The sequence below is a fragment of the Aquila chrysaetos genome, chromosome 1 (assembly GCF_900496995.4).
Source record: "Aquila chrysaetos chrysaetos chromosome 1, bAquChr1.4, whole genome shotgun sequence".
Lineage (NCBI taxonomy): Eukaryota > Metazoa > Chordata > Aves > Accipitriformes > Accipitridae > Aquila > Aquila chrysaetos.
This window is the reverse complement of record NC_044004.1, coordinates 3,039,250-3,053,886: the sequence shown is the minus strand read 5'-3', so window position 1 is coordinate 3,053,886 and position 14,637 is coordinate 3,039,250. Positions and strand designations below refer to the sequence as shown.

Below are 14,637 nucleotides of genomic sequence, written 5' to 3'. Positions count from 1 at the left end.
GCGGGGCAAAGGTGGCCCAGCTACTTCTTCTGTGCACGATCCCAGGATCTGACTGAACCAGACAATCTGGGAGAATCTGGATCATCAAGAAGTGTGAGCAGTGTGCTGGGCTTGGTGCATACTGTCCACCTCAGCACACATCTGCTCATGGTGTGCACCTGGTTACATCCAGTCCCTTCCCTCCCAGCCTGCCACCGCTCAGCCACAGCTGCCTATAGCCCTATTGCTCCCAAACACTCTTCTAGCTCGAAACATTTTGCAGCTCAGACCTTTGCTTAAAAGCCTTTGGTGCATTTCTCTTTCCAGAACTTGGTCGAGTTCCTCTTTGGCAACCACAACATCCTGAGGACACAACTTCTGCAGCTCAGCTATATGCTGCATTGAGAAACACCCTCCCCAACTTCATCTCGAACCTGCCCTCTGGGCTTCCTATGACCTGCCATGGTGGGCATCCTCTAGACCAGGACCTGTGCTCGCTCCGAAACGAGGTCTGGAAACTGTCCCCAAATCTTGTCCCCCTCTTCCTGATACGGACTGATGGCCTCAGTCTCACTGTGTCACTGTGCCAGTAGCGCCCTTCAAAGCATTTCCTCTAGCAATGGTTTCATAAACCTCCTGCTCAAGACGCTGGCACAGATCCAGACGTCACTGTAAGCAAGAGAGAGGGGTTTATCTGCCCCTTTCACCAGAGGACCGCAGAGTCGGTGGTTCTTGGCACTGTCTGAACCTACCCCCAAACCCTGGGAGGTCAAGTCTAGTCTCTGGGATGCTGGAACAGGAGGTGTCACCCCTAAGTGCTCAGCATGCTACTCCTAAGATTGAAGCAAGGGTCTTACCAGAACTGGCTGCCCAGGGGCAGGCCAAGGAGGAGGAAGAGGCGAGGAAGATGAATTTCTGGCAGACGCTCCTCAATACGCAGGCAAGGGTTCTCCAAGAAATCCAAACGCAGCTCCACAGCAAGGGAAACCATTCAACTCCCACGGATGGAGTTTGCTTGGAATTGTATATGGCAAAAGTTCTACAAACAGCCTTTTCTAAAAGCACCTGTCTTCTTAAATAGGAAAACCAAGGTGCATGAACTGCTGCAAGCCTCCCCAGAAAAGCAGAGGAGGGCTGTTTGGATTCTTCTTTACAGCCTCCACTCCCTAAGCAGGTAAGTTAGGTGATTTAATTCTCCAGACAACATCTGTGGGAAAACTTTCCTTGTTCCACAGAGGCTTCAAAAGCTCAGATGCATCCCCCTCATCTTACAAACACACATGGCAACCTTATAAGTTGAATGCGAAGTGGCAAACAATTTTATTATACAGTTAGTAAAAGGCTTTTTTTCTTTTTTTAAAAGATGTGCGGGGACACAGTTCCCTCCTGCAGGTTCACCTGCTGATTATGCTTTTAAAGTGCTACATTACAACTGTGAAAACACCGGCACTTCACAGCAGAAAACTGAATGTATGCTTTTATCGAGTCTGAAGTGGTAATAAACCAGCTGTTTCATAAGAGCAGTCTGATGTGAAAAGGCAAAGCATACAAGCCATTGCTAAAAAGGAGTGGGAAAATATGTGAAGAATTTTGCAGGCAGGTAAAGCAACAGAGAAGAGGGCCTTGGTATGGATGCTGCTGGTTTGGGATCTCACGGACATCCTCTGAATCACGCAGAAAGCGTGTCGAGAAGGCACGCGCCCCCTCTCTTTAATGAATTTTGGGATGGATTCTGCAGTGTGGGTATGCAGGCTCATGTACTCTGCTTTACAATACGTATTCTGCTTTATTTTGGTGCAATATTCAGTAGTAAACACGAGCCTTTTAACAAGGTGAAAGGATTTGGGGACATTTCCTTACCCACTGCAAATAAAGAGCAATTCTTAGTGCTCAAAACTGCAGCTTTCACAGGGAAGTGACAGGTCTCTACAAAGCCCTCACTGACAAAATTACGAAAGCTGAGGAAAAAAAACCATCTTATTGGGGACTGATGAATCCCGGGTTCTCTTCCCTGCTTGCGGGAGATTTTGGACAAGTCACCACGTTATCTTCAAATGGGGTCAGTAGAAGTCAGGTGTATTTAAAAGCACTGTCCCTTCCTCTGACAGATAAAGCACCGGGCACCGAGCAAGTAATGAGCACCTCAAGTTCACCTAGAGAGCAGCCCTGTCAGATCAAAACCAACACCTCACTATTGCACATATTTATTGTCCTTATCGTTTAAGGGAGGCACTTCTTGTATTTTTGGGCAAAGGGAAAGCATTAGGAGGGAGGAGCAGCCGTTCGCCCCGTCGCAGGGCTGACGGACCCTTCCCAGCGCAGGCCAAGCTCTGGGCACGATGGCTGCACTTTGCAGCCAGGCACCGGGGCATTCATCTCCCTCCTGCTCCCCTGCCAGCAGGAAGGTCGTATTTCGGGAAGCTGTGCCAAACGGCGGGAATCCAGGAGGAATAAGTTACTGCCCACAGTAAAGCAGGGAAGAAGCAACAGCCTGGATTAAGAGTGCAGCCCAGCCACCAGCACCAGGCCGCTGCAATGGTTTAAAGCCCATGGCATCCTTGTGGGCTCGCCGGATTCAAACCATGCCAGCCCATGGCACGAACCTTCTGCTGTGCAAATCCACCAGCAGATCGACAAATGTTTTGCCCAGTCCTGCCTCCTGCAACAGCTCCCCTGTTGCCCCCCAGCAAATCACGGGAGGGTGGGAACACCTGAAAGTCTGCACTGGCATCTTTAGAGCTTAAAAAAAAAAAGAATCCTCTAGCCGTAATAACTGTTTAACTACAAAAAAGTAGTTTTGTTACTTTTGTGCCCCTGTGCTTTTGGGAGGGAGTAGATGAGATGGCGAACAACCTGTAGCCACAGAAACAGAAGAAGTGGGCAGCACAGTTGGTGATCACTGAACTCTGCCTTGAGCTAGAAATGCATGCCAACAGCGACTGAGCAGGGCTGCTTCTGCTCCCAAAAGCTGCCCTGGGCAGGGGGAAGCTGGGGATATTTATTTGGGTTTGAGGATTTTATCTCAGAAATCTTGCAGCCCAATCCCCTCACATTCCAAGCTGATCCCTGGGGATAGCAGGGAAATTACGGACTGCAATTTTAAATGGGACCTTCAAGATAACCCAGAGCATCTCAACCACCGCATGTGGCCTCCCTGCAGCATGCAGAGTCAATCCTATTTGTGTCTCAGCCTGGACGCAAGTTTCCTATATTCCTATCCCATAGCACCAGGTATCGGGAAAAGTGAGAACTACATCCACTCTCCTAGCCAGGCTCTAAAAATTCAGCCTGAATATCAAAGACGCTCAACAATCCTGTGTGGGACCAAGTCCACTTAATGCTAGCATTGTGTGAAATGTTCCTCTTAAAGCATAATCCCACTTTCCCTGGCTGGAGGGGGGTGAAATGAGGTTGATCCTTGAGAAAGCTGGTTAGATGCAGCTCTTTCCTGACCCTCAGCTTCATCTCCAGGGTGTCAGTGCTGCATGAAGTGACCCCAGAGCCCATCCCTGACCCTCAGGAGCAGGGGAGGATGCTCCAAAGAAAAGCACCAAAGTGGGACAACAGCTCCTGGGAGAGGGGACAGCTTGCACACGGTCTGGCCTGGCGTGTTCTCATCACAGGAGTGTCTCTTGTCACGAATGAGCAGAAGGCAGTGTGACTTACTGCACTGGGGTCCTGCCTGCGCACCCAGCACTGGCGGAATGGAGCAGCAGAGATGAGCAAAGGTCCCAGCAGCAGAGCCAGGGACACCAAGTAAGGCAAATTCAACATGAGGCACCTGGTGAAGGCTGCTGCACAGACCCTCTGGTATGTTCTGAAGCCGAGATAAGGAGCCTTTACAGGATGTCTGCAAAATCTGTCCTCACTGCACTGTCCAGAGGGACCGGGGTGCAGGTCACCTTTTGGACCACCAGGACATGTTTCCCTGGGGCCTCCTGGGACCAAACAAGGAAGATGTGGAGGATTGCCAAGAGGACTTTCTTTTTTGACTCAAGGGATCACTCCCTGAATGAGACCTTCTCTGTGGGTGTAAAAGGAGAAGGCTACAGACAAGAAGATGGCTGGGAAACGGAGGGGGAACAGACCCAAACCCAACAGCATCACACAACCAAGGCCTCTTCCAGCAAAACCTTCCAGAAAGAGATTTAACAACGTCCCTACTGTGCCCCCCCCCCACTGCTCTTCAGGCTTCAAACACCTTGGCCAAATTCCTGCTAGGAAGAGGAATCGCCCAGGCTGAGTGACGGTCATGGCATCCCATCCACTCCAGCGCTATTTCTGCAATCGAGCATACACCAGAAATGCCACAGCTGAAATCACAGCGATGCCCACAGCTGGAACGATGTATGGCAGGGATGGTCCGTTGCTGTCCCCTGGGGGGACTTTGACCTGAGACGAGCTGGTCGCAGTGTCATGGCCCCTGCTCGAGTCAAAAACTTGAGAATTTCCAAGGGGACCGGCTCCATCTTGGAGGTCGTTGTCTGCCCTGAGCTGGGCGCGTGGGTAATGGTCCACGCGGACCTCGTGGGTGCCCAGGGAGGTGCTGTCCCAGCTCGGAGGCGGACAGGAGTCTCTGCTTGCTCCAGCTGCCTCCTCTCCCCCAGGGTCTTCATGAGCCACTGGAGCCGGGCATCCCAAGGAGACTCTGGAGAGCACTTCTCCTGAGCTCGAGCTATCTGTGCTAACCATGAGCGGGTCACTGCTGAAGGTGAGCCTATTGGATGCCCCGGAATAGGGGCCGCTGGGCCCCTGAGAGCTCTGGCATCTGCCGGACGCCTCTGGGCCCTCCCCAGCCACGGAGAGGAGGATGCCTGGCTTGCTGAGCTCCGCATCACTCTCCACGTTGCTGCAAGATGCCCAGACACTCATGGCAGAGCTCACCCGGGATGCTGTCCTCCCAGATGTGCCTTCAAAGCCTCCCGCAACAGTTGGGAGAGGGTCCGCCGAGGTCGGGAGCACCTTTGGGAGACAACGAGAGGGGCTGGGTGCTACGGGGAGCACCCATTTGGCCTGGTCTCAGGCACCCACGTCACACGATAAGCCCACTTCTGCGCTAACCACCACATCTCCAGCCACTAACAGCGAGGTTGGGTCACAGGTAACTCCCAGGGCTGGGAGAGGAAGCGGGGCAGGGAGGTATTGGGGCTCCAGGGAGCCTTTGGGATTCGGGTGGAATATGGGAAGAAAGGAGGGGGAGACAAACAGCGAGGAGAGGGATGGAAGCAGGCACCTGGAAGCCAGGAGACTGACTAGCAAGTCAAGGAGAGGAAATAAGGAGTCAAAGCCCGAAAAACCTTGGTTCCCTTCTCCCATGCTCCAAAATATAGCATTCGGATGGGGACACAAACATAGTGGGGAAAAAAGCCCTGAATAAACTCGCCACTAGCTCAAAAAATCTTACACTGCAGCACAAAATCTCCCAACCAGGGGGAGTTCACAAGGACCTGAATGAAATGCAAACGGCAATGGGAAAGGTCACCTACTTTCTCCTTCGTCAGCATGGAGGGGGTGCTGCTGGCCGTCTCCCCAGCAGGCAGTTTCCTCTCTTGTACAGGAGGCTTCAGGGAGGTGTCCCAGGATGGGGCAGCATCTCTGGACGCAGGGGTAGTGATTGCGATGGTTGTTTCCATCTGAGTGTCTGCCAGGGAGAAAACAAAATGTATTGCATTAATCAGGAGACCTAAAAGGTGAGTTTTGCTCTTCCCCAGGGATGCTGCAACAGGATACTCCCACTTCCACGGCAGGTTGTGCGCCTGCGTTTACAGGTTTTCATCTTTTTCCTCACAAATCCGTGTTAATTTGCACAGCAGCGGCAACTGCAGCCTGGGGCAAGTCCAGGACACGGGCGAGGGACCCGAGCCACAGCACAGCCCAGAGCTGAGAAGGTCGGACAAGGGGAGGACCCAGCACCACTATGTGCTGCCCGTGTGGCCCTGGCTCTGCTGTGGCACATGAGCTCTCCTGGCAGGTAAACCAGAGGGCACCAGCCAAGCCAGCACCCCCAATCTGTTCCTCCCTTCGAGAGGAGGGTGACCCCAGGCTGCTGAAATGGGGATGCAGAGGCATTTAACTGGGTCATTTTACATCGGAAATGAAGCAAGTGCCTCTGCCAAGTCCTGGTCAGGACGTTGTGCCAAAATACAGCGAGCAACAACTACTGGAGGGAAAACCAGGGGAAGACAAGCAGCCAGGCTGGATTTCTGCACAACCCAACCTCGCTCCCTGCCTGGAGGAGGTCACTGCGGCCCAGGATATGGGAGAGGAGATGGGTGAGGACAGCAGAGAGCTGTTCTCTACACCTCTATGAGTGCTCATGGGTCACAAAGGGAGACGCAACCTTGGGCTGTCCTGTACCAACAGCCACAGCTACCACCGTTCTTTGGGAGGGTCCCCATGGCCTCCCGGCAGGGCTGTACCCCATGCCCACACCTTCTCTGCCACTCTCCATCCTCACCAACAAGCAGGAGAGGTGTCCGGCAGCACCTTCAACCCTGTTCCCTGTTGGCATGGTGGCTACACAGAATTGCCAGGAAGGAAACCTACCTCCATCTCCTCTGTCCTCTCGCAGCTTCCCGACCTGCTTCTGCTCCGCATCGAACTGCTGCTGTATAAGGAGGGGGCTGCGCACATCCACAAAGCTGCCCGGAGCCTCACCGTGCTCGGAGCCAGGCACAACCTGTTTTTTTGGCAGTGAGTCTGGGGGCTGCGGCCCCTCACTGCGAGCAGCCTCCTCCAGCCTTGGGGGTGACTCAGTGGAGGCATAGAAATCCTCTTCGGGCTCGTTCCTGGGCTGCTCGGGGCTGCGAGCAGAGCCCACATACCTCGGCGGGAGTGACCTGCCCAGACCCAAGCCCGGTGCGCCACGGTGCAAGTGGTTGGCGTTCCCAAAACACCCGTTGTCCACACACACCGGGTGCTGCTGGCGGCTCAGCCAGTCCCGGCCCCGCTCAGGGGGGGCAGTCAATGGCACGGCCACGCTACCTGCCCCGGGGGTCCCCACTGCCACCTGCGTGGCCTCGATGGGGTGCGGGAAACGCTTCTCTCCGCTGTGCCCATCGCTCGCTCCATCACAGGCTGCGCTCCCAAGAGGAGGCGGCTGGAGACTCTCTTGCTCCAGGTTTTTGGGGAGCTGGAAAGAAATGACCTGTGTTAAATTGCTATGCCAGGATGACGGGGTCTGGGACCACCGGGGTGCCCCAAACCCTCACCCAGTGACCTACACAAGCCTGGCGATGAGGGGGTCTCTCCTCAGCACCCACCGCACAGCTCGCAGGTTTGCATGGGGTCAGGGGCTGTGGAGGAGAGCCCGGACTAACAGAGTGGACCCTGCGCTCCCATCCATGGAGGGGAAGCAGGAGAGAGGAGCAGTTATAGGGCCATATATAGGCTATCAGATGCCAGACACAGCAAGCACACAGCAGAGATCAGAAGTCAGAGGCTGCTTGGGGTGTCCAAGAATGAGCCTGGCCCTACCATGGGCTCCCCACACCCCACAGCACCAACACTCCGGTCCAAAAGGGACCTTTGTGTCCCCATCTGATGCGTGCCCCGCTCACCGATTCCTGTACCGGGGCCCTGGCATCCAGGTCCGTGCTCGTGGCGGTGGCAGCACTGGGCAGGAGAAGCGGACGGCTGCCAGCGGGCAGGTCTCGGCGCGGCTGCTCAGTCAACGGGGCGCCTGGAGCAGGGTTCGGCCCCGGGGATGGCATCTGGGCACCGACGGAGGAGACATCGGGACGGGCGCCGCTAGCCGCAGGAGGGAAGAAGGCGGCGGCAGGAGCCGGGGAACCTGGAGGAGCCAAGGCAGTTCATGAGCAGGGACACTGGGGGAAAAGTTGAGGAGGCAGAGGATGAGCACAGGGCCGAGGCAGCCCCTCATGTGCCCCTGCTCTGTCCCCACATTGGCCAAGGCCACAGCACCCCTTCATTTATCTTTCATCTCCCCTCCAGGTGAGAAACCTAGCCCACCACCAACCCAAGCACCTTCGAACAAGGAACCCGCCTTCCTCAGGCACATCACCGGGGTGAGGGACATCTCTGGGGACACCCCAAGGACACCGCCAGACACCCTGGGAAGCCAGGGCAGGGAGAGAGCCCAGCTGCTTGGTGGACAACAGGAGACGTGGTTCGGGTCTCCATCTCCACCAGACCCCCAGGGCAGCACCCAGAGACAACGAGGCTACATACGGGCTTGCCAGCTGTCATATACGCGCTGCAGCTCGTCGGCCAGGTGCCCCGCGTTGTTCTGGCGCAGCGCGTCGATGAGATCCGGCACCCAGCCCTGCCGGCACTTCAGGTGCTGGTAAAACTTATAGACGGTCGCCTGGCTCCCCCGCATTTCCTCCCGGGTGTGAAGTTCATCCTAAATAAAACACACAGGGCATCTAAGAGAGGGTCTGGCTTAGAGGTAAGGCAGCTGTACATTGCCTGAGCTCTACGCTGGGGAAGGAGCCCAGCAGGACTTGGGAAAGCAGGGAATTACTCTGTCGGCGTCAGTCAGGCAGCTCAGGGAATCGGCCAGCGACGCCACACGGATGTTCTTGAAATTCTTGAGGTTTTGCAAAATGTAGTCATATACTTTGTCTTCGGCAAAACCCATCCTGGCTCAGCCCCTGGCGAGAAAGAGAGAGAAACTGAACGTGAGCGGAGGGCTGCTGGTAACGCTCGGCTTTTCTACAGGAGCCTGGGCTTCTCCATAGGGGCCTGGGCTAATCTATAGGAGCCTGGGCTTCTCCATAGGGGCCTGGGCTAATCTATAGGGGCCTGGGCTAATCTATAGGGGCCTGGGCTTCTCCATAGGGGCCTGGGCTTCTCCATGGGAGCCCGGGCTTTTCCGTAGGAGCCCGGCCCCTCGGCACTGACGCTCAACCTCGCCGCAGCAATCGGCGCAGGGGGAAATCCTGGGTGGAAAACAAGCAAAGAAAAAACACTCAGGTTAAAGTTCAGCTCTCGGCCTTGCTTTCACAAGCCTAATTCCCGCCTGCCGTTGCCCGCCCCGCGTTTATTCCCATCCGCTTTGCGGCCGGGTGGATCCCAGCCCCGGGGGTTTTTCGTCGCGGCGCAGGGTCACGCCGGGCGAAGGAGGCCGAGGCTGGGAGCCTGTTTTAGGCCCCGGGAGACGCGGCTTCTCGCCGATGGAAAAGGATAGCGGAGGGAAAGGGAAGAAAAGCTCCGTCCCCCGGGATAACGGCGGCCCGGGAGGGGCAGGCTGCGGCGGGACCCCGCCTGGCCTCTCCACCGGGCCCACCACGCCACCACCGCCGCCGTCCGGCCTCCCCGCTCCCAGGGGAGCGCTGGGAGCACTTTGTGCTCGCAGTTAAACTTGACAGACCCCCCCCCCCCCGGGAGGTCTCCGCTCGGCGGGGCCCGGTCCCCAAACCGCCTACCTTGCACCCGCCGCCTCCGCCGCGCACTCCCGGGACGGCTCCGAGCCCGCCCACCCCCGTCCGTGTCCGCCGCTGATTGGGCGCCGCGCACGCCCGTCGCGGTGATGAGGCGCCGTGAGGAGACGGAGGAGGTTATGCCCGCCTTCTCCTCCCCCCCCCCCCCCCCCCGCGGCCGCATCCCGGCTTTCACCCCACGGTGGCGGGACGGAACGGAACGAGAACGGCACAAGGGGAACGGGCCCGCCTCCCGGCGCCAGCAGGTGGCAGCAGCGGAACGGGAACCTTCCCCCCCCGCCCCGGGCGAGCCGGCGGAGGGATCCCGCTGTGGCCGCCCCGCCCCGGCCCGGCCCTGTCAGCGGAGCCCGCCCTGCGCGCGAGCCGCACCATGGCGGCAACGGCGGCGGCGGCGGCAGGAGCGGGCGGGCGGCTGCGGGGGCACCGCTGAGGGCCGGCAGCCCCGCGGCTGGGGCGCTGAGGGACGGCGGTGCCTCCCCCCCCCTTCCCCTTCCCCTTCCCTTCTTTTCCCACTTTCCCCCCCCCCCCATCCACCCCCCCCCTTCTTCCCCCTTTCCCCCCCCCCCCAGCCCTCTCCCGGCGCGGCGTCCATGGTCGCGGCCGGTCGCCGGCGTCGTCGTCGTCGTCGTACCGGAGCCTTCGGGCGGCGGCGAGAGCCGGCGAGGGAGAAGGAGAGGGCCCGGCGCCGCAGGTGAGCGACCGCCCGGCCGCGGGAGGGGGGGGGGGGGGGGGGAGGAGGCGACGGGGACGGGCCCGGGGTTGTTATGGCGACGCGGGGGGGGGGGGGGGGAGCGCCAGGCGGGGCCTCTGCGGGCGGTACCCACGCGTGTCCGCGGCCTCTGCGTGGGGCCCGGCCCGGGCTGCCGTGTGGTCTCGCCTCCTCCCCCGCCTCCACGTGAGTTTTATTATGCTTTTTGAAGAAGAAGGAAGAATAAAAAGTGCATCGTGGATCGGGCACGCGAACTTCCACACGTGGGTCTGCAGCGGCCCACGCTCCCCTCCTTCCCCGCGGCCCCGGGGGGCCGAGCTGGGGACCCCTCGCCCCGGCACCCGGCGGAGAGGGCACGTCGCCGGGCCGCAGTCAGACACCCCCCCACCCACCCCGCTCCCAAAATCGCCAGCCGTCTCCTCCCCGCCACGGCTCGCCTCTCCCTGCCGCAGGACCGCCGAGCTCCGTGGACACCGGCACGCAGGAAGGACCCTGCCGTGAGTGAGCAACCCACCGGCCGCGCTCGGCCCGACCCACAGCCTCCTCGGCAGCTCTTGGCCCGTGCCGGGGACTTAAGGCTTCTTTTTTGGGGGGGGGGGGGGGTACGTCAGCCTTGTAGGCTGATGGCCTGGCTGCCGCCCTGCGCTGTCCCTCGGGGAGATGCTCCAAGACGGAGCGTTGGAGGGGACGCCCATCCTCACCATGAGGTCCAAGGGCCGTGTCCCTTCCTCGCCGGTGTCCCCGCGCATCCCAAATGGGAACGTACGGGCTGCCATGCTCCGGGCTCTCCCACGCTAGGGTAGATGCGTCCTCCCTCCTCGGCCAGCGCTTGCTTATTTCTGATCTTGGATGTCATCAGGGGTGGAAAATGTGACAGGAAGGAAGGGAGGCTTTTTTTCCTCCTGCTAAATATGGACTGACATTAAAATCCAAATACTGTCGTGAAAGGAATCCCAGACCCTGTTTGTTGGAGGAGGGAAAAACGATGTTTTCTGGCTTTTCGGCTGTGAGGTTCCAGCTGGGAAGTTTCGCAAGGAGTGGCACGGTCCTTGCCGAGAGCCTCAGGAATTTACTTTGCTTGTTCGCAGGACGCTCTCTGCAGCCTATTACGCTAAAAAAATTAGTCATCCCTTCTCTGCCTGTCCGTGGCTGGGGGAGCTTGCTGTGAGCATGCAGGATGCTTTGAAAATATTTAGCGATTCTTCCTGTCCTATACAAGGACTTCTAGAAATGAAAGGGGTGTGGGCAAATAAAGCTGCAGCCCCAACAGGAGTTTTTCATCTTTATTTTAATTCCTGTTGCTGCAGCAGCTGGTGGCAGGGAAGGAGGTGCATGGGGTGGCTGAAGCCGATGCAGGGAGCTGCCGGGTTTGCAAGGAGGATTTATGTCTCTCTCCATCAAGAATCAGATGCAAACTCATGCCGTTATTCCCACGGTGAGGTTGGGAAACCGGCTTGATGATGAGTAATAGGACCCCAGGGATCGTCACAGCACAGCCAGCTCCCCCAATGACTTCTGCTGTGGCCAAGGTGAAGAGCCAGGACATTTTGGGGGGGGGGGGGGGCACGGACCACAGCTTCGCTGGGACCTGGGGATGCTGCGCGAGACAGACTAGGTGTCTGTGCTAGGGAGAAAATGGGTGCTGCCCCGTTCCCCCTCCACATGTTCCTCTCCATCCTTGTTGGAGAGCTTTTTGGGGAGGTGTCTGTGGGAAGCTCCAGGGCTTTTGCCTGATCTTTATAAAAACAGTTTGCTAAAGCAGTGGGGGGATACTGGGAGGTGCTGAAAATAGATGTTTCCCGTTTCCAGGGGCATTGCTGTCCTGGCGTTGGTGCGGCTGTATTGTTTTCAAGCTAATGGGATACATAGCTCCGCTTTTCTGAAATGTCACTCTCAAATAACTGATGCTTTGTGCGGACCCGTGATATTGGTCCCAGTCCAACATCAACATCCTTGTGGAAGAGTAGTTTGAATTCCCTCTCTCCCCGTCTCCTCGTGCCGACGACCTACATCTGTTCTCCACCAACCCTCTGTGTTTGCAGCAGAACGGCAGATCCCGATCCAGTGGGAAGGGCGCAGGTTGCGTGACCTCTGCCGTGCTCGGCCCGCGGGTCTGCTGTAACTGCTTTGGGTAGGGCAGTGCTGAGCCACGGCTGTGCGGTCGTGGTCTGCCTGATGCTTTGAAACGCTGGGGAGCGTGGCGTGGGTTATTTCAGGTAGAACGGAGCACCCGTAGGGTTAGGAGTAGCAAGTACAGCAAATGCACAAGCTGCTGGCTGGTACTTTATTCTTGGTGTTATGTGAGAAGGAGGTCAGCCCTCACGGCTGCTTTCTGGTCTCATTCACAAATCGTGTTTTCCTCTTGAAATAAAACAAATCCCTGGGCTTTCCTGTCGCGGTGCAAATCATTTGAATGCGACCAGGTCCGTAAGCATCTCCAAAGCCTGCGGACAGGAAGAAACACTAGAGCGAAGAGGTAGGAAATGTCCGCATTTACAGCAGTGGGCTGATTCATCTCCCTGCTCTTAACTCTTTCCCTCCTGCTTTTGGTGAGATCCAGCTATTTTACTTCCAGGCTTGGAGGCCGACAAGAATATCACCAGCTCTCCTCTAGCGGGATCGCAACACGCTGCTGGGTTTTGTACATTGTGTTTACGTGGTTTGGGGTGGAAAAGGAATGGGCTGTTGGGGGTGTGCGGTTATCTGAATCGGATAACCGGAACATCGGCAGTCACATTAGGGAGGATTAATATTTAATATATGGGGTATGAACCATTGTGCTTAATCACTATCTGAAGGGCTTAGGAAGAGATTTACCGATAAGCAAGCGATTCCCGAACTGTCCAGAATGATTTCTTGCATCTTCCTCAGGAGCATCTGGTCCTGGATATCGCTAGAGGCTGGCCTGATCCTGTTCTTCCTGAAGTCTCTAGCTTTTGTAAGTGGGTAGAGTGGCTTTTGTCACAAGTGCTTTCTTCTCATTAAACTCACAAAAAACGCTGGAAAGCCTTTTTCTCTGATACAACTCACGTGACTGTACTGTAAGCCGTAGTACCTGGCAGTGCTTGAAACTCATGTGTGTAGCCAAAGCTCGTGGGAAACGTGTCTTGGCCTTGGCAGACGCCATCACTGTCGTGTACATCTGCCCAGCCACAAGTCCGGAGCTGGCTCCTTCCTACTTTACTCTGGCTAATGTCTTCAGGAGACCTTGAATTTCATCTGTGTCTCCAGCATGGCTCTGGAAACCCTTGTGACGGTGGTGCTGCTTCCCATGTCTGCCCCACGTTGACCCATGTGGGATTTGTTTTTTTTTCAGGTAAGATGTTTTGTAGTACAGCAAGGTGGGGGCCGCCCCTCCAGGTTGGGTGCCGCTGTGTTTGTGCGGGGAGGAGGTGATGGCGGGGCACACAAATAATCCATCTCCACCACCGTGTGTCCTGTGGGACTAAATCTAACCGCACGCTGTACGGCTGCAGTTGGTGGGGCTGTGTGTGTCCTGCAGGTTGGTGTTGAGCCAGTTTGAGGTTGGGAAGTGGAGGATGTGTGACTCTGGTGGGACTACAGGGACTCGACTAAATTTGAGGGTTGTGTCTCCATCGTGGGAAACCCCGTTTTAGGCTCCAGGAGGGTGCGTGCCTGTGCCCCCCTTCCCTCCCTGCCCCAAGTGAAAACTCGCCTAACTGAAAGCATCAGCCGTGGCCGTTAAACCCGCTTTTGCTGTGGTTACACATATGGTACTGCTGTGTTTATGGTGGCTGCCGTTTTGATGGTGGAAGTTGAAACAACTGAGTGTGGGTTGGGTTTTGGCGTGTTGGTCATGTAGGAAATCCTGGTGGCTACTGTAACAGCCGTGGCGGTTAGAAATTTTTTAAAAAAATGGAGTGGGTACTGCTTTTTCCCCAAAACTTGTGTGGGAGAACGCCCCTTCTATTCCATGTGCAAACAGATCGCTTGCTTAGGCAGCGAGTCCTCTTTATTCCAGAATAATTTGTTGTCCTAATTCCTTCCTGTTGAAGCAACTCCATTTTGCATGGAATAATTAGTACTAATTTGGACCTGGGATGGAGAACAAGAGTCCTTTGACTTCAGAAGAGTAGACAAGAGCATAACCTCTGCCTCTCCTGCGTGAGTCAGGTCGTGCCATGCCATCCCTCCTCTAAAGCAAAATTAAAACCTGTACCTGAGACCAAACATTGCAGGTTGGTAGGAGGGGGCAAGAGATGTAGGTGTCACCAGTTTTAAGCCTGCTGCAGGGAGCTGAGGACATCCGTGGTGAAGGGGAACGGACCACCACCTCCTTCCTTTTTGGCTAACACAAATAAACAAAAATGTTCCCACTGTGCTGATGGGGAAAGCTGCTTCTGAGCCAGGCTGGCGTGTTGGTATATTCCTGGCGCCCCGGCCAAGTACTTGAGTCCTTTTTATTGCTGTAACAAGGACTTCCACATCCTGCCCCACAGTCTAACTCAAGCCACGGCTATTTTCTGGTCCTTCCGGGAAGACATCCCTGTTCTCCCTTCCTTTGCGTAGCAAAGGGAAGCCAGC

General features: G+C 56.6%; 2 protein-coding genes across 7 annotated transcripts in view; one reads left to right on the top strand and one right to left on the bottom strand.

Moving 5' to 3' along the window:
* Window positions 1-1,271: 1,271 nt before the first annotated feature.
* Window positions 1,272-9,437, bottom strand: MAVS (mitochondrial antiviral signaling protein). Of its 2 annotated transcripts, none has more exons than XM_030021487.2 (7): window positions 9,369-9,437; window positions 8,465-8,594; window positions 8,170-8,344; window positions 7,539-7,771; window positions 6,526-7,111; window positions 5,466-5,620; window positions 1,272-4,941 (listed from the first exon to the last, which is right to left on the bottom strand). In XM_030021487.2, the coding sequence occupies exons 2-7, from the start codon at window positions 8,579-8,581 to the stop codon at window positions 4,255-4,257; spliced, it is 1,953 nt and encodes a 650-aa protein (XP_029877347.1). In that variant the 5' UTR covers window positions 8,582-8,594; window positions 9,369-9,437; the 3' UTR covers window positions 1,272-4,254. The 2 variants fall into 2 exon arrangements, with proteins under 2 accessions (XP_029877347.1, XP_029877336.1); XM_030021476.2 differs by having other exon boundaries at window positions 8,465-8,882; window positions 9,369-9,409.
* Window positions 9,438-9,722: 285 nt separating this feature from the next.
* PTPRA (protein tyrosine phosphatase receptor type A) overlaps window positions 9,723-14,637 on the top strand; it is a 129,786-nt gene continuing 124,871 nt past the window's right edge. For all 5 annotated transcript variants that reach the window (XM_030016048.2, XM_030016075.2, XM_030016067.2 and 2 more), the window contains exon 1: window positions 9,723-10,074. The gene's annotated coding sequence lies outside the window, so the exon portion shown is untranslated. The remainder of the gene's footprint in view (window positions 10,075-14,637) is intronic.

Coding starts and splice junctions, on each gene's coding strand:
- MAVS (XM_030021487.2), bottom strand. CDS start 8,581: ATGGGTTTTGCCGAAGACAAAGTATATGACTACATTTTGCAAAACCTC. Junction 8,345..8,464: donor GCCTGACTGACGCCGACAGA/GTAATTCCCTGC, acceptor TGTTTTATTTAG/GATGAACTTCACACCCGGGA. Junction 4,942..5,465: donor CCATGCTGACGAAGGAGAAA/GTAGGTGACCTT, acceptor TGTCTCCCAAAG/GTGCTCCCGACCTCGGCGGA.